This window comes from Alosa alosa, chromosome 24 (assembly GCF_017589495.1).
Source record: "Alosa alosa isolate M-15738 ecotype Scorff River chromosome 24, AALO_Geno_1.1, whole genome shotgun sequence".
NCBI lineage: Eukaryota > Metazoa > Chordata > Actinopteri > Clupeiformes > Clupeidae > Alosa > Alosa alosa.
This window is the reverse complement of record NC_063212.1, coordinates 9,788,384-9,814,169: the sequence shown is the minus strand read 5'-3', so window position 1 is coordinate 9,814,169 and position 25,786 is coordinate 9,788,384. Positions and strand designations below refer to the sequence as shown.

At 44.1% G+C, this 25,786-nt stretch overlaps 2 protein-coding genes across 2 annotated transcripts; both read right to left on the bottom strand.

The window, feature by feature from the left end:
• Positions 1-485: 485 nt before the first annotated feature.
• On the bottom strand, positions 486-17,608 carry LOC125289612. Its single transcript, XM_048236560.1, has 17 exons — positions 17,448-17,608; positions 15,972-16,865; positions 15,504-15,643; positions 9,173-9,301; positions 8,348-8,685; positions 7,501-7,634; positions 5,781-5,909; positions 5,190-5,437; positions 4,825-4,990; positions 4,202-4,403; positions 3,640-3,770; positions 3,046-3,182; positions 2,685-2,845; positions 2,024-2,230; positions 1,737-1,831; positions 1,269-1,393; positions 486-1,050 (listed from the first exon to the last, which is right to left on the bottom strand). Exons 2-17 carry the CDS (start codon positions 16,778-16,780, stop codon positions 803-805), a joined length of 3,399 nt encoding a protein of 1,132 aa, XP_048092517.1. The 5' UTR covers positions 16,781-16,865; positions 17,448-17,608; the 3' UTR covers positions 486-802.
• LOC125289059 (NACHT and WD repeat domain-containing protein 2) lies at positions 16,896-25,372 on the bottom strand. Its single transcript, XM_048235728.1, has 15 exons — positions 25,259-25,372; positions 25,026-25,088; positions 24,818-24,931; positions 24,640-24,717; positions 24,409-24,516; positions 23,876-24,224; positions 23,255-23,454; positions 22,471-22,877; positions 20,625-20,779; positions 20,007-20,215; positions 19,511-19,650; positions 18,597-18,707; positions 18,341-18,499; positions 17,448-17,631; positions 16,896-16,904 (listed from the first exon to the last, which is right to left on the bottom strand). Exons 1-15 carry the CDS (start codon positions 25,307-25,309, stop codon positions 16,896-16,898), a joined length of 2,337 nt encoding a protein of 778 aa, XP_048091685.1. The 5' UTR covers positions 25,310-25,372.
• Positions 25,373-25,786: the final 414 nt, after the last annotated feature.

The window sequence follows — 25,786 nt, the reverse complement described above, 5'->3', positions numbered from 1 at the left end:
TGGGGGAAAAATTAACAATTTAAGTTACCTTCTTTCCCTGGACAGCTCCCCCTGTTTTGTACTCTCAGGTCGTGGATGACGTAAAAAATGAGCGACGAAAAACAGGATTTGTGACGTGTGTTTACAACATCAACGATGCGCTTAAGTAGCGCAGCCAGTGTTAGGTATATTTTACTGTTTTGTAGTGTGTGCATTGCACAATAGGTATATCTCATTTTTTGAGGTAGCCTACAGAATGATTTTATGACTTTATCACCAATTAATAGAGCTTTTCTGACATTTCACATTTCTCCACATGTCTATTTATAAAATGGAGTAGCCTATGAAATCTCTGAAAATCCCTTAGATCAACAGCTGATTAGTTAGAAGATAACCTTGCATCATCATGTAAATAACTACTATATACATATCAATAAACATAATATGTTATATACCATGCTTTAATGTGTGATATCTTCAAGGCTTTATATGTCATACTTGTGGATATTATATACAGAATCTGACAACGTGAAAATAATACATCATTGTATAATGCCTAAATTACAATATATAATAATAAATTACATTTATTTGATTCATGTGACATCATTCATAGGAAGGTATTTTGTTGAAAATAAATATTTGCTCAAAGCCATCACCCTTATTCTGGTGTCTCCCCAATTATGGTAAGTTTCACTGTGATTCTAATTATGTATTAAAGAGGACATATATGTGATATAACAGACATCTCACTCCAATTGCTTTCCATATCAACCCTAGCTAATTCTCTCTTCATCCCATAATGAACAGAGATGTTGGCCTGTTAATGTCCACTCTGCTCATCCTCACTGCTGCTGGACTCGCCGAACAGGTCCTCCCGCCGGGCACAAGGCGTGGCCTTGACGACCCCCGTGTTGCTCAGCCTCACAGTGATGAGGGTGGGGTCGTCGCTGAAGCCGAGCAAAATGGTGTTGTTGGCGTCACCCAGGAGAGACACGCACTGGATGGTGGAGTCAGGCGTGAAGACCGACAGGACTGTCCCCGCGTTCAGGTCCCACATGCTCAGCTCACCTGGAAGACACACCTGTCAGTCACATGGTAACTCATTGTACTGATTATTATTATTGTCATGGTAACTCTACGACAACAGCAACAGGCATTCAGTGACAGTGCTCAGTGGTTTTTAATGCTTTTCTTCCATCACATTTTTCTGAAGGCCATATAAAGTCTAAAAGACCTGACCACGGACGGTTATCATTCGGTTATCTAAGCAGGAATATTATGCTTACCAGCCAGTAGAATAGCTTTAGCTCCTTCTTCCACAAGGAAAAGCTGGTTCACCACCCCAAATTGTAGACTCCCATAGCCAGAAATGGTTTTGTGCTTCCTTTTGAATGGATCCCATACCTTAATTCTGACGATGAGAAAAAGGATCATGTGTGTTAGGATGTGCAACAAATGAACTATTACTTCATTTATTACATTTAACCTGTTAGTGCAATGCGCTTATGGAACTGTTGGGGGCAGTATACAACTAAAGAATGAATGATTCACTTTGGTCATTAAAATCCTTTTCTAAATTGATATTTCTTTGTGCAAACTTTGTGATTATAAGTTTAATTTACAATGGAAAGTATCCAAATTAATTATGGAAGTGTGTGTGTGTGTGTGTGTGTGTGTGTGTGTGTGTGTGTGTGTGTGTGTAACGACTTTAATGATTTTAGTAATTTAACAATCAACTCTTTTATGTGGCATACTTATTTATTGCAGCAATGCCAAATGCAACTCGGCTGGCATCATTAGTCATGGCAACACAACAGACTCCAGGCTCATTTTTCAATCGCTTACGCACCTGCCACAAAATAAATGGAGGGTAACCAGATAAGCAAACACACTTCACACAACCGTATCTGTGCACTGTAAAACAATGGCTAAGTATGCATAGTTACAAATACCACATACATTTATCCCATGTCAACTGCTCCTATGTTCAACTGAGTGAAAATAATCCACTCAAAACCACTTAATAAACTACATTACCCACCATGCCTCTCTTCAGGTCCCAGAGGGTGAGGTAGGGGGTGTGCTGCGCCTCGCTGTAGTTGCTGATCACCAGGTGCCCGCCGGTGTGTGTGAGAGCAGCTGTCTGGAGGTTCAGCAGAGAGGAGCGGTCCTCCAGGGTGTGCATGTGATCCAGGGTGCTCATACAGAACACACTCAGATGGTGAGCAAAGTACGAGCACACCACTACCTAGAGAGAGAGACAGAAAAAGAGGTAGAGAGAGAGAGAGAGAGACAGAGAGACAGACAGAAAGAGAGCTAGAGAGAGAGAGAGAGAGAAGATATACAAGATCTGACTAATTCACTCGTCTCTGACGTTTCCTCCAGGCTTGTGCAAAATTCCAGAATTTAATTGAAACTGGCTCTTAAATTCCAATTCAATTCTTGAATTTCACTTGCATTTCAATTGAGGTAGCAAACAGGAAGCAGAATTGCAATTCGAATTTTGCACAACCCTGGTTTCCTCACCCTCTCTTACAACCACTTCCCAACAGCTGCAACAGCTCCCACATAGGGGCTACTGATTGAGGCTGTAGTAGCATGAAGTATGAAGTATCCTCCACACGGCAACGCTAATTAAAACAGCCCTACACAAGCACAAACCAGGCCGAACACAGTGTCTCTTTCTCATAAATGGCCCGTGCCTGTTCGTCTCCACTGAGGAGGTACTGGTCCACGGCGTTGAATTTCTCCTGGTCCAGACGCCACTGCTCCTCCTTCTCCCTCTGCGCCTCCCTCTCCAAGCGTCTCCTCTTTGCCGTGTGCGTCTCCATGCGCCGGTCCCAGGGCATCACCAGCTGGAATACTGAGATGTGTACAAAGAGCACACTCACTGAAGTATAGTACATATTCTCTTTTGATCCCGTGAGGGAAATTTGTAAATTCTACACATACAAAATATGACAGTGTAGATAGAAGATGTATTCATTCCCAAAGGTCATTCCTAAAACTCTCTCTGCTACAAAAGAAATAGAACACTCTGTTTAAATTGTATTCTTTGTGTACCTTTGTGATCTTTAACTGGGATGATCTGGGATTTCCTGTCTCTCACTGGTGTGTTGGACAGCAGAGATTCTTTGTGAGACGGCTTGATCCGACCTTTGATGTATCCAGAGTCCAGATCCCACAAAATGAGATGGTCCCTATGAGTGATACAGGAGATGCTATGCCACCGTCTCCATATACAAATGCATATACTGTATGAATGAGTCTGACAGTACATGGCTTTTGAATGGTGCTGTATGTGTGTATCCAACACTATGTTTACAATTGTAAGGGCGCTGGGGAAACAGTTCCATTCCATCAACACATACAAACGAGTGTGTTATCAGAGGACGGGTGCAAAGATATCAGCTATAATGGATGAGATGGCCGGGCCCTGACCACAGTCTCATTAAAGTCTCTGGGGTAATCACACACTGGGTGTTGGCTTACAGACGCGGCTGACTTGAGACGCCTGCATTTGCAGGCGTGTCTGTTACAGGATGCCTGGGTGTGCGGGTCACAACAACTCATCATCAGCGCTAATTTTAATCCTTCTTCATTTACCTGTGTCGTTAGTTTGACCTGATGGCAGGTGGCACTGTGACCGGCTCTTACCTGGTGTCCGAGAGGCCCAAGAGAACTTGGTCTTTCAGCATGGTGTAGTCATTCTGTGGACAAGGCACTACGAAGAGCCCCGTCTGTTTTTTTATATAGCTCCTTTTCAGCAGGTCATACACCAACAATGTCTAGAACACACACACACACACACACACACACACACACACACACACACACACACACACACAGTAGATTTTAATATTAAAAGATAGTAGGGAGACATCAGTAAATAAACAATTCTAGGAGACCACCATATGAATCTAAAATGCAGCCCTCAGGAATATGGTATTGGAGAAGGAAGCTGTAGTTCCAGGTCACAGGCTATGAGTTTCAAGACAGGTGCTTTTGATTAAACACTTGACTGAGATAGCCGAGGGGCTTTATATTCTCATGTGTTACACATGTGGGACTTAACATTAAGCAACCGTTGGATCCTCAGTGATTTAAGCAGCATGTTTAAAAAGCCCAGTGGAACAAATAACAACAAAAGACATTTCATAAAAACACAATGAGGGTGGTTAGTGAGGGAAGAAGATGATGAAGATGAAGGCAGCTGAACCTGGTAGACAGGAGTGGCTGATTCTGTGAAGCTGGAGGTTCCCCTGCCCGTCAGGATGTAGAGTTTGAGGTCGCGTGCCAACGCCACATCTGTGTTGGTGAACAGGCCGTGCTCCACCCTCACTGGGTGCCCTGCCAACCGAGGACGTGCGACGTTCCATACCCGTATGGTGCCGGGACGCATGCTCCTGCACAACACGTACCTGACAGGACAGGACAACGATATGCACAATGCAGGGAAACAAAGGTGAAATGGGATTTAGGGATTTGGGTCTTTTTAACCTTGTAACATGGATTCATGCTCTCACAAGTGCATATTTTCAGAGGGAGATGGCTGAAGATTAGGACAGTGTCAGCACTGATGTCTTTGAGGTTTCAAGTACATCCTCATAAATATACAGTATGTGTGAGCTCAAAGCTAATGAATAATACTTCTACCTGAAACCCAGTTGGAAGAGTTCTGCCCATGTTAACCTCTCCATTGATGTATTAAGTCACCCTGTTGAAGCCTAGCTGAATCATATTGGTTTCTATTAAAACGTCTCGAACGATGGAACTTAATTCTATCATCAGTGATGTATCCTATGGATGCTTGTGTGGATAACTGTGTTCCTCCTTATGCACCTGGGGACCTTGCCCAAAGGGATGACCTCCTTGGTGCCATCTCTCCTCACTCGGTGACTGTTGTAGGTGAGGCTCTGGTCGTTGAGCCGAGAGACAAGGTTCCACAGCCTCAGGAACCTTTCACCTCGGCAGAACCCCAGGCAGAACCGCAGGTCAAAGCACATCCCTTCAGAACGAAACAAAATCTCAGCAACGTATTTACAGTATCTTAGCAAAGTATATGAAACACCTGCATTGAGTATAACATTCTTGTGTGTTCCCTGCTTATTCTCCCTGTTTTCTCTCAGTTTCATTGTTTGCGTAGTTACTGCATTTTGACTTTGTAGGGCAGTACGAGTCTCTCTCGGCAGTATGGCCACACTGACCCTGAGCGATCAATCCTGGAAAGCGTGCAAGGTGCTTGTGGTCCTCCGTCTCGAGGTTCCAGACGATGATGTCAGTGGTGCCACTGCGAGCAGAGGGGCAAAAGGCCACAACGTGGGATCCAGCCCTGGTGACAGTTAGCTGGGAAACGAGGTCCTGACCACAACCCAGGATGGAGCGCTGATACTGGAAGGTGGTCGTGCTGAAGAGCTCGATGTGGATGATATCACCCTGGCTTTTATACGGGTAGCTAAGGACAGAGGCCGAGACCAGACATTTAAGAGAAAAAACAGCTTCAAACACAGCTTAGCCAATCACATTCAAAGACCGGAACTATCCGTTATAGAATTAAACTTTAATATCTATCCCCTCTGATGCTAGATAGGTTGCATATCTGAAGCAAAGGCAGTTATAGAGGCAGAATGCATTGATTGTTTAATCAATACACACCCAGTTCTTAACTACAGTTTTTTTAACTCAGAACCAAATGTGCTGAGCAACTGTATAACGAGGTGAATTTAATGTTTAATTGGCAGAATGAGTCAATGGGGGAGGAAATTGTAGAGATTAGTAAGTAAGGGAGAAGTGATTACCTGCAGAAGACCAGTAGATAGTGAGGGGTCATTTCCACTGCCTGTATGGTAGCAGATGGATGCTGGGCTTTCAATGTAGCCACAACAGATCCTCCTCGGGCACTGAGCACGGCGGCCTCCCTACCACTTCTGTGTGTGTGTGCGTGTGTGTGGTGCGTGTGTGTGTGTGTGTGTGTGTGTGTGTGTGTGTGTGTGTGTGCGTGTGCGTGTGCGTGTGCGCGCGTGCGTGCGTGTGTGTGTGTGCATGTGTGTATGAGGTCAAGGGAGAAAAAGAAAGATGCAATCAATGAAATTGACAAATTTGACAAAAACACACATGACAGAAGGCAGTGAAAAAGCCGAAGTGCCAAATCGAGCTGAATATGGGGTGCTGAGGAGGGGGAAACCACAGTCACACAGTCAGTAACTGAGAATGAAGACCTTTTAAAAAGCCACCAGTGATTTGCTGCCACTGTGGCCAAGGCCATTAAGGGCCCATCATGGGCAGTCTGTTGCCACAGAGTCCAACCAAGGAAGTCAATAAACAGGGGCCGTTCAAAGACCCAGTGTAGTTCAAACACAGTTCACAAGCTGTTACATTTCAGCCCATTTATAACTCCAAGCACAAAAGTTTAACTACAAAGTGGGCTATGTTTTTATGGTAGAAAAAAATAAGATAGAAATAATTTTTATCTAAGTTGTACAACAGCTGCCCAATGATCCTTGCAACAGCTTGTTGACTCATTGAAAATATGCTTTATGTTTTTTAAAAAATCCACATATCAATGGGTCATTTGTGTGACCACACCAAGTACATCCAATATGGTATTTTCTTTATTAGGCTCACAGAACATTACAAAGGGCAAACTGGCAGTTTTTAATTAAGTACCCTATGAGTCTGATATATCCATAATTTCACACACAATGACCGGATTTCAATCCATTTACACTGGGAAACCGCTAATCCCAGATTCTAATCGGCTCATGAAATAAGATAAAGACGAATTCCGGCAGGGGAAGAAAAGAGCAAAAAGCTTTATCCCTCTTTCTGGCAGATACCATCAGAAAGCGCTTTCAGATATAACCTCCGGAGTATGAAAGACTGCTATTGAGACTGCTATTGCTGTCAAGCGTTTGACGGCGGCACGGGTGTGGAAACTAAACAGGGCCAAGGCACGCATTACTCACACTGGCACTGGAGACGGTCGTCTCAGTCAATTATTCAACAGATCTTTCTTACATCATTTCCAGGCACTGACTCGGTCCCAGGAACTTCACACAGGCGTGCTTTTACACCTGAGTGACTGTTGGATAGGTGATATTAATTAAGAGCGAAAGCCTTTTGATGTCCATGATGAAAGAGCTGTGGTAATGATTAATGACCTGTCTGCCTGTCAGTGGTCCCATGTTGTAGCGGCAGAGTGTTAAAAGAATGGCTCCTATTGAGATTTCATTAGAGGTATTCAAAGTCTAACTGTGTGACATTCAAGGCTGATCACTGATGGCAAATGTAGTTCATGTAACAACTACACCAAACTACACAACTACACACACACACACACACACACACACACACACACACACACACACACCGTCATCATGGAATCCTGAGGGAACTTTAAACCGTCCTCAGAGCTGATATCAGAATATCTAAGCGTGCTCACAGGAGCCTCAGGTGTAAGGTTGGAAACCTGATCACGCTCGATGGTTTTGTTTGTTTGTGTTGTTGTTGCTTGCTGACCTGTAGGCAAACAGCACATTGTCTTTGACCGAATTGCGGGACACCAGGATGGACCGGTCTTTGTGGATAGGATCGGACTCCAGGGCGATGCTGGTGCGACACAAGAGCTTACAGGAGGCCGTCAGGTCAAATGCCTGAGAAAGGGAATAAATAGGAGAATGATAGAAGAGAGGGGATAAAGAGGAGAATGATAGAAGAGAGGGAATAAATAGGAGAATGATAGAAGAGAGGGGATAAACAGGAGAATGATAGAAGAGAGGGAATAAACAGGAGAATGATAGAAGAGAGGGGATAAACAGGAGAATGATAGAAGAGAGGGAATAAACAGGAGAATGATAGAAGAGCAGAGTGCATAGAGATAACAACAGCCATAAAAAAGATTAGAAAACACAAAACATATAATGTATTTTGAGATGCTGTGTAAACAGACAATGTATGCTGTCAACTTGAGATAATTTGTGTGCTGCTTTTATGAAAGGCAATCTATGGAAGAATTGTATGTGAATATCATGCTATGTCCTAGATCAGTGAATAGTAGAGGATTCAGAGCGACGGAAAGCCAGGGGAAGATAACTAAAGGGATGAATGCACAAGAGAGAGAGAAGAGACAGAATACACGAGAGAGAGAAGAGACAGAAATGACACAAAAGAGCTAGTGGAGAACGACAACATGCAGAAAGGGAAACGAATGGAGGAGAAAGAGAAGGAAAGGAGGGTGAAAAGAATGAGGAAGGAAAGATTAGAACAATACTTATGAGGAGAGGTGTAAAGACAGAGGATATCAAAAGAACTCTTAGTGTAGGAGATGACAGGGAGAAGAAAGGTTAGAATGTAAACACACACTCACCTTCACCATTTGACTCCCGTCATAGAAGACCACCAGCAGCTTTCCCTCAGATGCGCAGGTAACCACGGGAACATCCAAAGACTCGCTCTCGGAGTACAGCACCTTCCCAGAAGACAGCTCTCTGACCTGGAGGCAGTGCCCTTTGGTGATGGCCACCAGGCGATCGCTCAAGCACAGAGTCAGGGAGTCTGCCACTAAAAGATTCTCGTTCCCAGTTGGCATCTGCACCACACTGTCCAGCTCCAGGTCCCACAGCCTCAATGACCCTTCACTGGAACATGTGACCACGATAGAGCCATGTTGACCTCCCGCAATGGCAGTAACTGGAGTTGTGTGACCTATGATGAGAAACATGGGCGGCACATCAGCTCTCTACAGTATAGGGCAGTGTTTCTCAGTGTGTGGTCCGCAAGCTATCCCAAATGGTCCGTGAGCAGACGTGGTAAAATATAATATAGATGAGTTGTTTGCAATATTGAACCAACTTGTATCCAAACAGTTCTGCAACACTGTCTATGTAAGATATGCCAATTTAAATCATATGAATCCTCTGACACAATAAGCAAAGTGCTAGAACAATAAGCAAGGTGGTTCAGTGAGTAGACCTAATGGCTAATATACCGTTGAAGTAGTACAATCTTTTTGTTTTAGCTAGGTGGTCCTTCGTCTGAAAAAGTTTGAGAAACACTGGTATAGAGTATAGTGCTGAAGAGTTTAATTTTCAAAGCCATGTAAAAATGTCCCACTTGGAAAGTCTTTCTTTGTTGTTCATTAAAGGATGTGTAGTGGTAGCAAACTAGCTAGGCCTACTGTAGGATGGCTTACCAGTAATCAGGGTGTACACCAAACCACCAGGGGGCAGCAGGCAGGTGAAGGAGGGCACCAGAGTAGGCAGAGAGGAGCGCTGGCACTGGGCAAGCAGGCTGTGCAGGTAGGTGAATTTGTATGGATCCCCTGAGGGAGCAAAAATGCTGGTTTATCTGATTACACTTAAGAGAGAAATCATTTGTGCTATTTTACCGAGTCATTTGTTGAAGCTAACAAATTAGCTTAAGTTAAACTAGCCTGCCTTATTTGGCAAACAGTCCAGAGCAAGTCAAAGGAAGGGAACAGGCAGACGCTATCTATCTAGCCTTATTTCCAGACGTGGTTTTGGGAAATTGTAAAAATAACTGCCTTATATACTGCCTTGTATACATCTAAAATATGTTAGCCTCTGGGCCCAGCAAAAAACACTGCCAACACTGGACTAGATAGACAAAACCTATTAGGGTCATTCCACGTCAGTTCAACCAGGGCCCACGCACTTAGGTCTCAAAAAAATCTGAAAAAAATACCAGGTGTACCTATGTTACCCAGGAGACACACTTTAAAAATTTTTGCATGCTGGTATTGATGTCAATGGTTCATTTTGCCCAAAATTTATACAAATTTTATTGGGTGGAAAGATGAAAACAGAAAACAAATTTCAGGGGTAAGACAAGACCTCACAAGTCAAAAAATTGGTTATTTTTCAAAGAAAAGATCATGGAGAATAAAAAAAAAAAATATTTTTTCAAATCCCTTTTTATATTCCCATGCAAATCTTTTTTTTTGCTCATGGGCAAAATGAGAACCAAAATGATTTTTATACTGTAGCTAGAGTCTGCTGTTCAGACCTGTGGTTGAATTTGTTTTCTGTTCAAAACATTTTGTGAGAATGTTTCATTTTCTCAGTAAGGAAAATAAATCAAGAGCCTATGTTGAGTACAAATATGTCTTCTGAAGGCTTAAACAGAGCCCAGCCAAAAACTCCAATCAAATTTGCATCAACTTTGAGGGACAGCTATGGCCATGCAGGATTATCCAGACCAAACGTGACGATTTTGCTACATACTATTCCTATTTATGTACCAGCATGCAAAATTTGAGCCTCCTACATGGTTTAGTTCTTGAGCTGTGGGCTTGTGAACTTTGACAAAAAAAAGAGGGTGAACAAAATCGACACCCGCCTCCCCTGTAAAACTGGCTGTATCTTGATTTGATCTTACATAAGAGTAATTTTACAGTGTGTTTCCTGGGTAACATAGGTACACCTGGTAATTTTTTCAGAATTTTTTGAGACCTAAGTGCGTGGGCCCTGGTTGAATTGACGTGGAATGACCCATTAGCGGTTTTGATGTGGTTGTTTCAACTTCTCACATAAAGCTTTGCTTTGATAGGGCACTGTTAAATGAAAATTATGGCAAGGTGCCCTGCCACACAAAACCGTTTTTACTTGTATTGTTTTTAAATGTGTTAGGTCTATATGTGTTTGTGCTATGTCGTGAATGTGAAAATTAACAACTAGCCTACCTCAGCCAACTCAGAAATAGATGACTAAGCCAAACTCCATGTGCCCCTCAAGTGCCCTTTGGAAGGATTTTCCCACATTTATATGTACAGGTGTTAATACTGAAGACTCTATTGAGGAGTTCTTGACTCCTGTATGTGTAAATTAAACCATCACTGATGTGGTAGATCAATCTTAAATTGAGAACAATGTGTTCCCATCACTAAATAAAATTGAGGAATTTATCTCTACAGCAAAAATACAGGAACACTCCCATTGCAGGTCAAATAAAAAACATCCTAAGAGGGTGTCATGGCCTCCAGAGTCCAGACTATTTCTGTTCCTGTTGGTAAAAGTGTTGAGGTAGGCCTACAGAATGAAATTCCATCTGAGTTTATTTACGGTTATGTACAGGAGACTGTGAAGCGACTCGTCCTGTCATGTTTATTCTCCTCAGCGTCTTTTGAGAGCCAACAACTTTCACAGCATAACCTAGAGACCTCAAAGTCATCAGGTGATCAGAAGCACAGTGAATGACAAGTTCACACAAGTGATGACCAAAGAAGTCATGGTGATGATACTATCCACAGAGTTACAGGAAAATGTGCCTTCTAACATCAAGGAGTTCACCTTGGAGGATCAAAAACGGGATACTAAAACTATCATCTACCACTTGCTTAATTTTGCTTCCTCATGTTTCGGCACAAAATAGTCCGCGTGATGGAGTCACGTTGTTACCTCACCAATATCTAGAATCCTACACCAATATCTAGAATCCTACACCTACTAGAATCCAATATCTAGAATCCTACACCAATATCTAGAATCCTACACCAATATGCTAGAATCCAACAATGACTATGCCTCCTTGGTGTCGTTGCTTGTCATTCAACTTTTGAATAAAAATAATAGCTTACGCTCAGATATTTGCACCCAGCAGGACTGACTTCTATATAATGTGCTGGATATCTCCAAAAACTTGATTCAGAAGATTCTGTTTGAGTTCGATACAGCTTTTTGCATGGCAAGTGATGGATATTGTCCTCAGGATGTGAATTTGCACCAGATCTAGCAAAATGTTTTGGAGGGGCTTACTCGGTAGTTTGGATCTGGAAATGGGCTATATTCTGCCCTTGAATCAAGTTATCATTGGTCATATCCCCCCAATTCAAGCTGAATAAGAAAAAGGACCAAGAAGAAAATGTTTCCATTACGCCTGAAGATGTCAACATTCAACAGGAAGGTAGAGTATCATATAATTTAGCCCATGTAGCTCATGGAGTGTTGTACTATACTGCAATACTGCCTACACACCAAAATATATACTATACCCAGTTTTAGGGTATATGTTATGGTTACTTCATTATTATGTTCTTCAGAAATCAAAGAGAGGAACCTAGACTCCTGAGTTTGCGGGCCCTCTGGATCTGCCACAGGAGTAAGACACAGTAGGGTGCTGTTTCCTCAGGATGCCTAAATTCAAGTTCTCCTTCAAGGTGGAGCTCCATTACTTAAGAAAGCTTCTCTCAACCCTGCTCAAGTCGAAACTACCGCCCTGTCTCACTCCCCTGCCTTTCCTATCCAAAGGCATTGAACGAGCAGTCTCCAAACAGGTCTCTGACTTCCTTTCACAGAACAACCTTCTGGATCCAAATCAGTCTGGGTTCAAAAGGCCCACTCTACCGAAACGGCTCTGTTGTCTGTAACAGAAGCCTTAAAAGAAGCCAGGCGACCGCTCGGTCATCAGTACTCATTCTGCTTGACTTATCGGCTGCCTTTGACACGCAGTTAATCACGCATCCTTCTCTCTATACTTGCTAACATGGGAATCTCCAGTTCTGCTCTCTCCTGGTTTGAATCCTACCTCACAGGGCCTTTCGTTTAGCGTATCATGGCTTGGTCAGCTATCTGCACCTCACCATCTCACCACAGGGTCCCCAGGGCTCAGTGCTGGGCCCCCTTCTCTTTATATCTACACCACCTCCTTGGGACAGATTATCCGTTAAGTATGGCTTCTCATACCACTGCTATGCAGGCGACACACAGCTCTATCTGTCCTTTCCTCCTGATGACCCCTTGGTTTCAGCACGGATCTCGGATTGCCTCTCAGACATAGCTACATGGATGAAGGCACACCACCTCCAGCTGAACCTCTCAAAGACTGAACTGCTGGTCCTCCCAGCTAAACCTACCATACATCACGACATCAACATCAAATTTGACTCCCTGTCTGTTTCACCTACCAGGACTGCAAAAATCTAGGAGTTGTTCTCGACAACCAACTAAACTTCTCAGATCATGTTGCCTCAGTTACCCGGTCTTGCAGCCGCGACTCAGGAATCAGGATTTACTTGACCCAAGATGCTACCCAACTTCTGGTTCAGGCAATAGTCATCTCACGCGACTCGACTACTGCAATGCCCTCCTGACAGGTCTCCCAGCCTGTGCAGTGAAACCACTTCAGATGATCCAGAGCGGGCGGGCCTGGTCTACAACCAACCCAAAGGGCACATGTTACCCGCTGCTCATCCAGCTACACTGGCTACCTATGGCGGCCCGCATCAAATTCAAGGCTCTAACGCTTGCCTACAAAGTAGTCTCTGCTCGGTTCTGCTCCCATCTGCTTGAATGCCCTCATACAGACATCGCTACCTCCAGACCGCTCGCTCCTCAGATCTAACGGCGTCTAGCTCTACCACCCGGTGCGCTCAAGCCAATCAAACTTTTCTCATCGGTTGTTCCTCGTTGGTGGAACACACTGCCAGCTCCTACAAGGGCAGAGACATCCTTCTCCATTTTCAGAAAACTCCTGAAGACCCAGCTCTTTAGAGAACATCTCCTCTCATTGCAACACTTACAACAAGTCTTACTGATCCTAGCACTCACCAGCCGTCTCAAACTGACAAGTAACTGTTAAAAACAGCACTCACTGATGCACTTATTCTTACTGTACTCTAATGTTTTTAAATTGTCCTAAAAGTGTTGAGAACTCCTCTAAAACTTAAACTGTTTACTATGTTGTTAGTCGCTTTGGCTAAAAAGCGTCAGCCAAATGTAATGTAATGTAATGTAATGTAATATAACATATGTTATAGTTTTAGCTATTGTATGTACTAATCATGATCTCATAGGGTATGAGTGAACAAGAAATTAGTTCAACATGATCTGTGAGTATGGAAATGAGATATTACTTTATTCATTAATAGTTCAATTTAAAATAATGAATCTCTCTCTTTATCAGAAAATAATGAGGGGTGCAAAAGATGGACACTGATAACAATATTCTTTCATTCAAAGGGAACAGTAACATCCCAGATAATCAGTTGTTTTATTCCTCTTTTTTCTTCATGTTTTCTTTCACCCAATGCAACAGATTGACTTAGTTTAATGAGGCCACTGCTGAGCTGACTGATTCTGAGGATCTAACTAGGCACTAGAAACTCAACTGAGCTTGCCAACACATCCTCTCCAGAGATAGGAATTTCTTGCCTTGCTGTTAGCCTACCAACACCTACCTATACAGCTAAATGGTCTTTTGGATCATGGTATTGTGTAACAACTTTGTATCATTTACACAATATTTTTTCAAACCTAAATCTGCCTTCTCTCATTAAACATTTCATTATGTAATATGATTTGTAACTTTGCCGTTTTCAGATACCATGAGGATGACATACAGTGAGCCCTTGACTTAAACTGTGTAAGAAAAAGTTACTATGCATGCACCCTCAGTCCTTAAAAAAACTCATGAGGATCAAATGTGGCAAAAGTTTCTACATAAGCTGTGTGGCAAGATTCCAAAACGTTCTCATAGTATGTGGGATGCGACCTTTTACCTTATTTCCATGCATACTTAGCTTAAAGATAATGGAAGGGAACAGTGTCATTTTCATTGGTTGTTGAGTTGAAACATCAATCATCTTTTGCCAGAATTGAGGAATGCTCATCTTAAATGACTGCACTGAAGTTATTGTCACTAAACTACTCAGCACAATTGTTAAACTGGTACAATAATGACAGCCAATTTTTGCGAGAAATGCATGTTTCATTACTGAAGCATAATACCTGTGTGTACGTCATGGACTAGTGCTGAAAATATGAAGTGCAATTCTTGAGGTGTTATTACCAAAAGACATGATGACCCAAGTGGTGGAGAAACACTACGTTGATCTTAAGGCCATCAGTGACCTGTTAAAGTGCTGTGCTAGAGGCAAGCTATGCCAGTTAGTGTGATAGTCTGTCAGACCTCAACCTCTAGAGGATTTCCATATCCTTGTGAGAGATATCATCTTGGAGGTTATCATAGAAAACAATTTTGTTAGTCTGATGCAATCTGAAGAAACTCTTAACAGGTCCCTCAGCTGTAAATTTAAAACATACAAAACTGCAGAGGACAAGAGACTTCTCTCACATGCTGCAGCTGAATGTTTTTCTGGGACAAACCAAAAGACTGGGGTGATGGAAAAGTGTAATATTATTATTATAAACATTATTAGTTGAGGATTGTCAAGCAATACTGAAGACAGAAAGCAAAGGAAATATGTTTCATGTTTTATATTCACCATTTATCCTTTATGACAGCTTTGCATATTTTTGGTATTATTAAAGCCAACTTGAGTTGAGTTAACAAATAAGTAGCAAAGCAAAGCAGCCAGTAAATGCTCAAAATGTTTGGAAACTCCTCTTGTCCAATCAGAAATAAATAAATCATTCGACCGGACAGTTGTATACTATCTATATAGAATCTACCAAACCCTAGAGCTCTTTAATTAAATGTTGTCAAATTTATGAAGTAAATCTCAGTGCCAGTTTGTAAACTCTATGGTGGAAATTCGGTGTGTGTACCTGGAGCCACTGGTTTGTCTTGGGAGACTATCTGGGCCAGACGGCCCAAAAGCTGAGAGGCCAGCTGGCATGGGTCCTGCAGGAGAACGGCCCTGGATAGGAGCAGCACCTGCGATAACACCTGTACATCCAGCAGCTCCCTGGTGTGCAGCAAAGAGGAGGTGAGAGGAGGGAGGGTGTTAGTGGGAGGAGGTGAGCAGATGGAGAATGAAGAAATGTGCGGAGGAAGGGAGAGTGTAGAGAAAAGGGGATGACGGAGATGGACAATGTGCTTTTGGTATTGTTGTTGGTGATGATAAATATTCACATATAAAGAATGCTGTATGTACAAGTGATCATACACAAGTAAGCAGGTGGTCAAACACCCAAGCACAACTATGGAGAGAAAAAAAAACGTGAACATGCAACAATATAACATTAGCAGCTGAACTCTGCTGGGGGACCTCGAACATAAGCTGTTGCTCTTACTTATCTGGTATAACAGCAGCTTTCAGGTCCTCCTCGATGTGAAGCACAGACAGACCCCACGCTTTGTGCAAGAGGAACTCGTAGTTGAAAATACATTCGTCCATCAGGGGCATGATCTGACCCGAGTGGACCAGGTGGTAGGGCAGCCCATGGAGCTTCCGCAGGTTGAACACGTAATTCTTCCTGCGCTCCTCTCCCTCGTTTAAGACCCAGGCCAAAGGCTGGAAGACCTCAGTGTGCCTCCCGCTGATGCGTCCTCTGTAGTAGTCTGCGAAGTCGGCATGCACGACCCTCCTGCAGTCCTCGGAGCGCAGGTAGCGCTGCACGACGACGCGGCCGAACTCCAAGTGGCTCCAGCGGTGGAGCCAGGTGCCGTCGCTCTCCACCTCCGTCAGGTGAGGACCGAAGGCCCGGCGCAGGTGCGCCCACAGCACGCTCGGCACTCTGGGAAGGCTGTCAGATGAGGATGAGGATGTTGAGGGCTGATGGGACGGGGTGTCCACCTCACGGAGGACCTGGGAGTCGCGCTCCAGGAGCTCCAGGAGCTCGTCCTCGGTGACGCCGGCGCGGGAGAGCGATGAGCACAGCGGCCCGTCGCACCAGCTGCTCTCCGTGCTCGCGCTCCAGTCGGGCGAGCAAGGCCCCGTAGAGCTTCGCCAGGTCCCCGGGCAGGATGAGCCTCTCCTGGGGAGAGAAAGAACTCCAGGCCCTGGTCTCGAAGCAGGCGGCCTCCAGGAAGAGAGGGGAAGGGCAGGAGAGGCAGGCCTGCTGGAGCAGCTGCCACTGCTGGGGCTGAAGCCTCCGGCCATCTGCCTCCAGCATGAGCTCCAGGGCCTGGGAGACCTCCTCAGGGGTGAGGGGAGGCAAATAAATCACCTGGGCATGAGAACGTTTCTGTAATGGACGCGGATTGAGAAGGGCGAGTCAATAAATCTAATAGCATGAAAATGGCCTGCAGTCACAGCACAGGGCATAGGTATATAATCAACATGTCTGCTGTTTGAGGCAGGAATAGACAACTGTTACTGTAACGAGATGCACAGTTTATTCTTTTCCTTCAAAACCCATGAATCACCTTTTCTCTCGACTTGACATCCTGTTTATTCTTCTATTCTCCCTACCTTTCATCCTCTCCTTAAATATAAATATTGCTATCCATTAATCTGTCTTCTTCCCACTTTTGCCTGTCTGTATCTATCTCTATCAACCACTCCCGATCAGCTTTTCTGTGTCTCTCCCACTTTTCCTCTCTTCCAGTTTTCAATTCAAATGTGCTTTATTAGCATGCCTGTTTCAGTGCAGTGTAGGCCAATGCAATGACAAAGTAATAAAGCAAGGCCATTTAAAAAATAAAATAATGTAAAATACAGCAATGTGAGTATGTGCAGTTATGTGAATGCACCTCCCTCCCTGCCTCCATTCCTCTCTCCCTCCCTCCCTCCCTCCCTCCCTCCCTCCCTCTCTCTCTCTCCATACCTGCAGTTCCAGGGCAGCAGTGGAGTTTGTGGTGGCAGAGAGAATGGCATAGACATGTAGAGGAAGGGGCCCACACAGCCAGGACACATCAGCCTGATGCTCCTCGGACAACTCGTCCAGGCCGTCCAGCACGAGGACCGCAGGGCGCTCCGCACTGGCCAGGCCCAGCAATGTGCGCAGCTCGCTGGCCAAAAGAGGGAGAGACTGGGGAGGAAAAGGATGGGGTCAGTGCACAGTGACAATGGACGAAGATATGAGTGTAGTATGTGTGTGTAAGGTTACTGAGTGCACAAGTGCTTTACATCTGTAGGATGTATGCAATGTGTTCCTTTGTTGAGTGTGAGTTTCTTGGGGGGCGTTTCATGTTAAACTCTGTGTGTGTGTGTGTGTGTGTGTGTGTGTGTGTGTGTGTGTGTGTGTGTGTGTGTGTGTGTGTGTGTGTGTGTGTGTCTCAGCACCTCTGAGATGTCTGCACAGCCTGCAGCAGCAGCTGCGTGCACACACTTCTGCAGCAGCCGCTGTCAAGCTCCTGCTGTCAAGCCCACGAAGCACAGCTGCACCCTCACATCACTGGCAAAACAGACAGACGCGGTCACACCACGGATACAGAAAGACAGAAGAACACCTCTGAAAATACACATACTGTACGATGTGTACATTACTGACAGTGTAGGAGTGGAATTTGATTTGATTTGAGTTCAAATATCAACAACACAACTGACGACTTAACCTTTAACAGAGCTGCCAACTCTCACATTGAGAGTGAGATTCATTCATTTGACTGGCTACACGCGCTCTTACACCAATCAAATGCGTAAGGTTGGCATCTCTGCTTTAAGTGTAGCGTGTGTGCGTTCGTGCGTGCGTGCGTGGTTGCATGCGTGCGCACTCACCCAGGTATCCAGCTGGGCATTAGCAGAGCCACTTTAGCGAGGGTGGTGCTCTTCCCCCAGCCGGGTTCTCCCAGCACTATGACAGGGGTCTGTGGTGCCCCCTCCACAACCCTTCTGATCTCCATTAGGACTTCCTGTCTGAAAACATGCCCCTTATCTCTGCAAAGACATGACAGGTGTGGGCGTATGAAACTCCTGTAATCACCTTTTTTGGCAGAACGTTCTGGTAGGTGGAAGGTTGTTCGATTTAACATACAGCGCATGACCATGTCGGATATGGCGAAGAATCTCCTCCTGCATCTGTTGTCTAGAGGTAGCTCTCCTCCTCACATCAAAGGAGTCTTTCACTCTGGTTAATTCCATCACCCTTAACCACACATGGAATTAAAACAGTCAGTTGCTGTATATTACAAAAGCAGAGTGGAAGAAGATAACGTTCAAAGAGCCTGCAACACTGCTCTCTCGCCCTTGTTTGTTCTCTCATTACTCAAGTGTGGTCCTAATTAGCAAACTGGGATAGTTGGACCTCTTTAATCTAGAGAGGAGTCAGAAAATATGAACATGCACTTTCTACTTGTGCTTAAAAAGAACTTCAACACTAAAAAGAACAGTCAACACTGCATTTCCTGAACTGAATTCACACCAGGATCACAGGCACACGTCCGGCATGGACAGTCAGCATAGGCTACTGGAAAAGTACTCTACAGAGCAGAGGTCAGCTCATGGAACTTTTGTTACCATTCACATTTTGTCTCTGAAACCTTTGAATGAGAAAAAAATGTTTTCCTGCCTCAAAATATCACCAAAATATCACCAAGGTCAGTTTGGTGTGGAAAGCTTTCAAGCCAATAGACATGAATATCATAATTTATTGATGACTCTTTCTCAATATACATTTGCACCTTTTGATACTTTTTTTTTTTTTTTTTAAGTATATATTTTTTGGGCTTTTTATGCCTTTAATTATATAGGATAGTGGAGATTGACAGGAAGTGAGAGGGAGAGAGAGTCGGGGTGGGATCCGGAAAGGACCACGGGGCAGGAATAGAACCCAGGTCGCCGGCGTACGGTGCAGGTGCCCCAGCCAGTCGCGCCACTGCTGGGGCCAGAAAAATGTTTCAGTCAGATCAATGAAACTAGGCTGCTGGGGTGGCCATGAGGCCTTCTCACCGGTTGAGGGAGGAGGTGACTGTGCGTTGGAAATGTGAGCAGAGGCGCTCCGTGTAGAACAGGTGGGATCTGTTGTGCTTGGGGCTTAGGCCTCTCCGTCCCCAGCCCACGTTCCTCTCATAGATGTTTGTGTGACGCAGCTGTCAAAAAAATATGATATCCGAATTCTGAGGCAGAGTCATAATGTGATTACCATTCGTTTATACAGACAATTTAATCACGGTTGGGGTGATGAGCCGCTACAGCTTAATAGGACTAGGTCCTGTTCACTCCTCCTATCTGCCTCGGTCTATTAATTGCTCCATTATTTTCTTCCTATTTCGTTCTCCCTCGCCCCATTCATTATGTCTGCTCCTGTCACTCTCCTGCTCAACCAGCCCCGGCTTCCAATTTCCTCCCACTTTTATCCTTTCCCCCGGAGTCAGTGAATGTAAAATGGTACTTCTGCCTGCATATATTCCTCCCACAACCCCCACCTTCATCTTCTGCTTGTTACCTTGCTGTGGATGTTTTGGATGGTTCTCTGGTGGGCCGCGTGGAGCGTGGGGTTGACCTCGCCCTGGCCCTTCAGCAGGTCGATGTAGTTGGCGGCGTGCTCGCTGCACAGGTTGTACAGCAGGTCGGGGATTATCCTCTTGTAGCAGTGGCAGAAGGCTTCAGGGGGGCTCAGCGTAGACAGACCCTGCTCCACCTCCCAGTCTAACACTGGGGCCGGGCACATCACACACCACCCATGACAGAATGAGGGAGAGAAAGAATGTGAGACAGAGATAAGATAGAGAGAAAGGGTGAATACAAATAACAGAAAGAGGAGACTTGCACCATTAATATAAATTTGATAATACAGTACATCGGATGTTTAGCAAGATTTTTAATATGCTGACTATTTATTACTACCATCTATTCACACAAAATCATCATCTAGATATTTTTCCTCAGTTTATGTGGCATTTGTTTATCTTTATTTTATTTATTTAGTTTTGTTATCTTCTGTCACAAAAACCTCACAAATCACAAATTTGTCATGGGCTTCAGATAAACACCCACACATACAGAGACATGACGCACATCCATGAATGTACACACCAATATGAGCCCGAGCGCACACACTTACCTGTCCGGAGCAGGTGAGCGGCTGCCTCCTCCCCAAGAGCCACAGGTGCGCATCGCCTCAGCACCGCCCAGAGCTGTCGACAGGAAGTGCGCCACGCCTTCCTCCCCCTCCGCCTGCGCTGGCCGTCTCGGCTCAGGAAGTCAGGGTGGTGCGTGCTGATGATGACAGGAAGTAGGAAGTTCGGTAGGAAGGACAGAAAGAACAGAGGCATTAAGTACGAAGTTAAGTTGGAAGGACAGGAAGTTAATGTGTAATAGATGCGACCAATGGTTACTGTTCCTGTCCTCAGATTCAGCCACCAATCACAGGTGAGCTACAGTTCAAGACAAAATCCTTAAAATAGTACATCTTAGTCATCTAAGCTTAAGGCATTATAGACCCTTTCAACAATAAAAACAAAAACAATGCTTGAACGTTCTATTTGGGCCCCAATCTACTTCCTCTGCATTAAGATAACATATGGAATGTTAAAAAGGAAGTCTTGTGGGGCAAACTATGATGCTGATAATGGAACTCTCTTGAAAGGGTCTATTCTTGAGGGAAGTGTGTAGTCTCACATAGCCAGATACACATTCATATATCCGTTTTCAGACAAGGTGAACCCATGCTGAATTGTAGCCTAAATGTAGCACACACACAATAGGGAATCAAATGTATGAGCTGGCAACTGATTTACATGTGCCCCTTGCAATATGATACTAAACCTAAAAGCTGCCATCAGTAATGGTGATTTTAATAATTCATACCATCAGTGGCCATAAGGACTGGTTCACCCGGGTGGTTACTTCCCTCCATAATTCATAGTCTTCAACACAAATTATGGCTTTGTATGAAAAACAAATTGAAGTGGTGTTTTCCTTCCAGTCTACTCCCACCCAGTAGCACCGACCTTAATTCATATTTTATCACTTTATATTAACGGGCGTCAAAATGAGGAATGGGTTGCGGTCACTGCTGTTGTGTTTTTTTAATAGGACTGACTGTCCTCGCTGAACTTTGGATTTATTTCCTCGCCGTCATCTTCATGGAAGGAGTCATGATGGACTGCTTCAACTCTATTTGAAACCAACGGTAAATCTTGAACATTAAATTCAGACTGATTGTCAGGGTAATTTAAGACCAACTTAGATGGCTCCGGGTTGTGTGTGTGTGTGTGTGTGTGTGTGTGTGTGTGTGTGTGTGTGTGCGTGTGAGAGAGAGAGAGAGAGAGATAGACAGAGGGAGCCTTTGTATTTGCAGAATGGTTGCCTACCTCCACAGTTGGCTTAAGTGGGACGTTCTCACTGCATCCTGACGACCATTTTTACGACACTCAAACACCATAACCAAAAACAATACAAATGCTAAGGCCATAGCCATGGGAACCAAACAAATCATCCCGTAGCCTGCCTCCATGAGGCCCAACCGTCACACTACAGACAAAGCTGCTGTTCAAGTTGTACGGGGTTGTAAGGAAAGGCCATAGTAATAAGCCATGGCAGCCTAATCTTAACTACATAATAGATACTATTTATACACACTAGCATACACTCTGTAAATCCCATGGCCATCGATTCTATTTTCTGAGGGCATTTTCATAACTAACAGAATGTTTTGTTCTGTTTATCCATGGAATCTAGGTTAAGTATTGCTTAAAGTCTTTTGGGTGGTGGGAAATCTGTGTGAGAGTATCTATTTCAATCAAAGGGAGAAATCAACATTTTTTATATCTGCCTGCCATTCCTAAGAGAGAACTTGTACACAAGTGCTCACTTGCAAGTACAAATGGGAGGCAGATCTGCATGTCTGTCCCTTGAGTGAAATAGAATATACTGGAAAAGAAAGGAGCTGAAATACCCTCACACACCTCACAGGCAGCAGCCGGTACTCTGCAGGGACACGATTCTCATCCAGCTTGTACCAGGCCAGCAGGAGCGTCAGATCTCGGTCGAAATCCACCCAGCCCCTCGCCAGGCCCGTGTCCTCCCCGTCGGACAGGGAGGTCTGGGACACCGTCGTTTCAGAGCTAATCAACATGGCCGAGCCTTGGGGAAGGTCCTCCTGATCGTGGCTCAAGCCTCGAGCGAAGCTGCTCTCCGCGTCACTCGGAGTCACACTGGACTGGGAGTTGGAGGAGAGCTCGTCGTCAAGCTGCGGTCGTCTCCTGGAACGCTTCTTTCGGTCGCACTCCACGACCTTCAGGATGGACTCAAATGCATGCTGGGAGATCCTGAGAGGTGGGGTCGGCACCTCGTGCTTCTGGCCAGCAAACACCTGCCAGAAAATACATCAGAATTGGACAACACAACTATAAATATCTATCAGTTCAGACAACTGGCCTACTTCTCTGCAAGCCAATTGGGGCCCAGACATTAATGGGCAGCGATTCAAGATATTTATCATGGAACCTATTACTTTGCAATGAAATTGTGGTACAACCTTATAAAATAGGTCAAGGTTGTTACATCATTCATTTTGAAATAGTATACCAGAATAGTATCTAAAAAAAATGATGGATATAGTTAAAAAGAGAGATAAAAGTTATGCCAACCTGAAATATGGAGTCCTAATGCAACAAGTTTACAAATATATTTAATGAGATGGAGGATTGTAAGTCATCAACAACAACAAAAAATCCCCCTAGAACTTACAAAAAAGTTTGCTGCCTCTGTTTCTTGACACTCTCTCAGGGTCTCCAAGTGCAGCTCTACTGAGTCATTCTGCTCAGTGATGGGGTCAGGGACACCCAGGCGCAGGTCCACCATTTTGAAATCATAGCCCCGCTGCTTGCAGTACAGATAGAGTCGTGGATAAACATTCTCCCGCAAAGCCTGCCTTTCTGTCACTGTGTCTGAAAGGGGGACACGGATGAGAAATTATGACAGAGCAGGTAACACAAATGTTTATACCGTGACGACCAGCCATTGACCCAATGACCCACTAGTTGTGTCCCTGAAAAGACACAAGAGGTGTGAATTATGCATGAACAACATACGAGTAATAACGTTGACATTATAGACCCTGACCTGAATCTGCTCTGGAACACACAAGTGCCTAATTGGCATAGTCTAACATGACACATGCTTATGTATTATACATATTGACGTAAATATTTGTACATAGATGTTATTTGGTCCATGTGTTTGACATGTCAGAGTTCCAAAGTTCTGATTCTGATTCTGATTGTCATTCAAATTACGGCCCACAGTATGGACATCCCCACAACCAAGGGGTTCCCTTTCCTCTAGTGACACTGCATAGGTGATCCTTACCACGGTATCCTCCACAGATGTAAACCATAAACCTCCGCTGCTTGGCAGGGCAAGGTGTGACAGCCTTGTTCTTGGTGGCATCTAAATGGGTCAGAGCTTTTGGACTTGGGCCAGCCACTTCAGAGAGAGCAGGAGCAGCAGGGACAGCGCAGGAAGAAACGGACTCCTTCGGGAGAGAGCTCTGGGAGTCTGTCGTACACTCCGTCAATGATTTCACCATCTGCCCCCCTGTGGGTTCCTCTCCTCCCTGCGCCTCCTCGTCCTCCTCTCCCTGGGCTGGAAAACTCTGAAGGAACTTGGGAGGTTCTTCACGTCCACCAAGGTCCAGCAGGACGCTGAGAGCATGGTCCTGAAGCATGGTAGCAGACACTATACACATCTGCCTCTGATATCTCTAAGACTTAGTTGTATGAATCAAATTAGATTGGATGTGTTACACTAGGGCTGTATTGCCATTCAGCACCAGAATGGTTCTCTAGAAGGATTAGGGTACTCTTAATGGTTAGGCATTATGTGTTTCCTCATAGCCTTACCTTCAAAATGAAGGTCTGATTTTGCAGCAGGCTCAGAACATCCTCTGCCCTCTTCTCCAGATTAGAGTCTAGTGTGTGAGGTTTACAATGACGCTGCTGAAGATTACTCTATGCAAAAAGTAGACGTGTTGTATTATGTCAGCTACTTATTATGTAAGCCACATACTATGAAAATAAAATACTTAGCAACCTACGCCTACTCTTTAAGAGAAACAGACATCATAAACTTACTCTTAGATGGTACTTGATCTCAAACTCCGTTTCAGGACTCAATTTAGCATGGGAGACTTTTGACCGATCCTCAGATTTCTATCAAACATAAATGAATTCACCAACAAGGTACGAACTAAAATTCTTGATTTTTGTTTTAATTTTGTTTAATGTAAAATTTCTGTACGAATATTCCTACCTTTTTCACTTTGACCGTTCTTTTAAGAGGACCATGGTCTATCAGAGAGTTGGAAAAGAAGAGCTGCTGAAGTCTCTCAGATGTAGGTATGGGTTGCTTTTTCTCTCTAATGTCCTAAGATGGATGCATTGAGATGTAGGCCTATATGAATTGTTCTATTGGTGAAAATTACTGCAAGATTCTCCCATCCAAGAATGTACATACTCACCTGTTTTAAAGGCTTTGATGTTTCATTACAAATGGGTGGGAAGTTCACAGCCTCTATGTTGTCCTATAAAACATTTAATTCAGAACTCAACTAAATCTGTTGATAATGACCAGTTAGTTTTATCCTTTCAATTTGTAAGATTTCATTAGATATTATTTCTTATACTAGCAAGTCAGTTATAGTAACATAAACAAAACCTAAGGTATCTCTATATCAAGACAATTTCAACTTACTCCATTTCTCTTCTTTGGTGGTCCAATTCCGTTCCTGTAGTATGTCCACATAGTTGGCAATGTGGCGGTTAACGTGTTAATTTGCCAAACATATGAAAACCCCTGAGTATATAAGCACTCTTCATTTCGCCAACAGCCTTGTCTGATTCATTTTGAATTATACCCTCCATTATAAATATCTCTACATGTTCCGCAGACTTGCATGAACCACGACTCCTCCTCGTTGCGCGCAAGTTTTCTTCACAGCAAACGTGATACTACTCGCTCAACAAGCACGTCTGTCTCAGGGAAAAAAAGGTTAATGTACTCCGACGTGTTTGGCAACTTGTTAAGGTTTAATGAGGACAATGACTAGTATATATCTTTTTAACTCATTTCGGACTCTTTTCGATCCAAAACAACGCATTCCTTGAAATATCATTCAACTCAAGACTCCTGCATGATGTCTAATGCAAGGTCTTTCAGCATGAGTAAGTTGTTCACCTCTGAATTCTACTCACATGCATTGCCATGGGAACTTATTATGTC

What these genes read in the sequence shown, in the direction of transcription:
- LOC125289612 (XM_048236560.1), bottom strand. Translation starts at nt 16,780, where the DNA reads ATGGCCGGAGGCTTCAGCCCCAGCAGTGGCAGCTGCTCCAGCAGGCCT. An exon ending in CCTTTGGGCAAGGTCCCCAG is followed by an intron (nt 4,404 to 4,824) that starts GTGCATAAGGAG and finishes CTGTCCTGTCAG; the next exon opens with GTACGTGTTGTGCAGGAGCA. An exon ending in CAGCCACTCCTGTCTACCAG is followed by an intron (nt 3,771 to 4,201) that starts GTTCAGCTGCCT and finishes TGTGTGTTCTAG; the next exon opens with ACATTGTTGGTGTATGACCT.
- LOC125289059 (XM_048235728.1), bottom strand. Translation starts at nt 25,309, where the DNA reads ATGTGGACATACTACAGGAACGGAATTGGACCACCAAAGAAGAGAAAT. An exon ending in ATCAGACCTTCATTTTGAAG is followed by an intron (nt 24,225 to 24,408) that starts GTAAGGCTATGA and finishes ACCATGCTTCAG; the next exon opens with GACCATGCTCTCAGCGTCCT. An exon ending in CATCTGTGGAGGATACCGTG is followed by an intron (nt 23,455 to 23,875) that starts GTAAGGATCACC and finishes TCCCCCTTTCAG; the next exon opens with ACACAGTGACAGAAAGGCAG.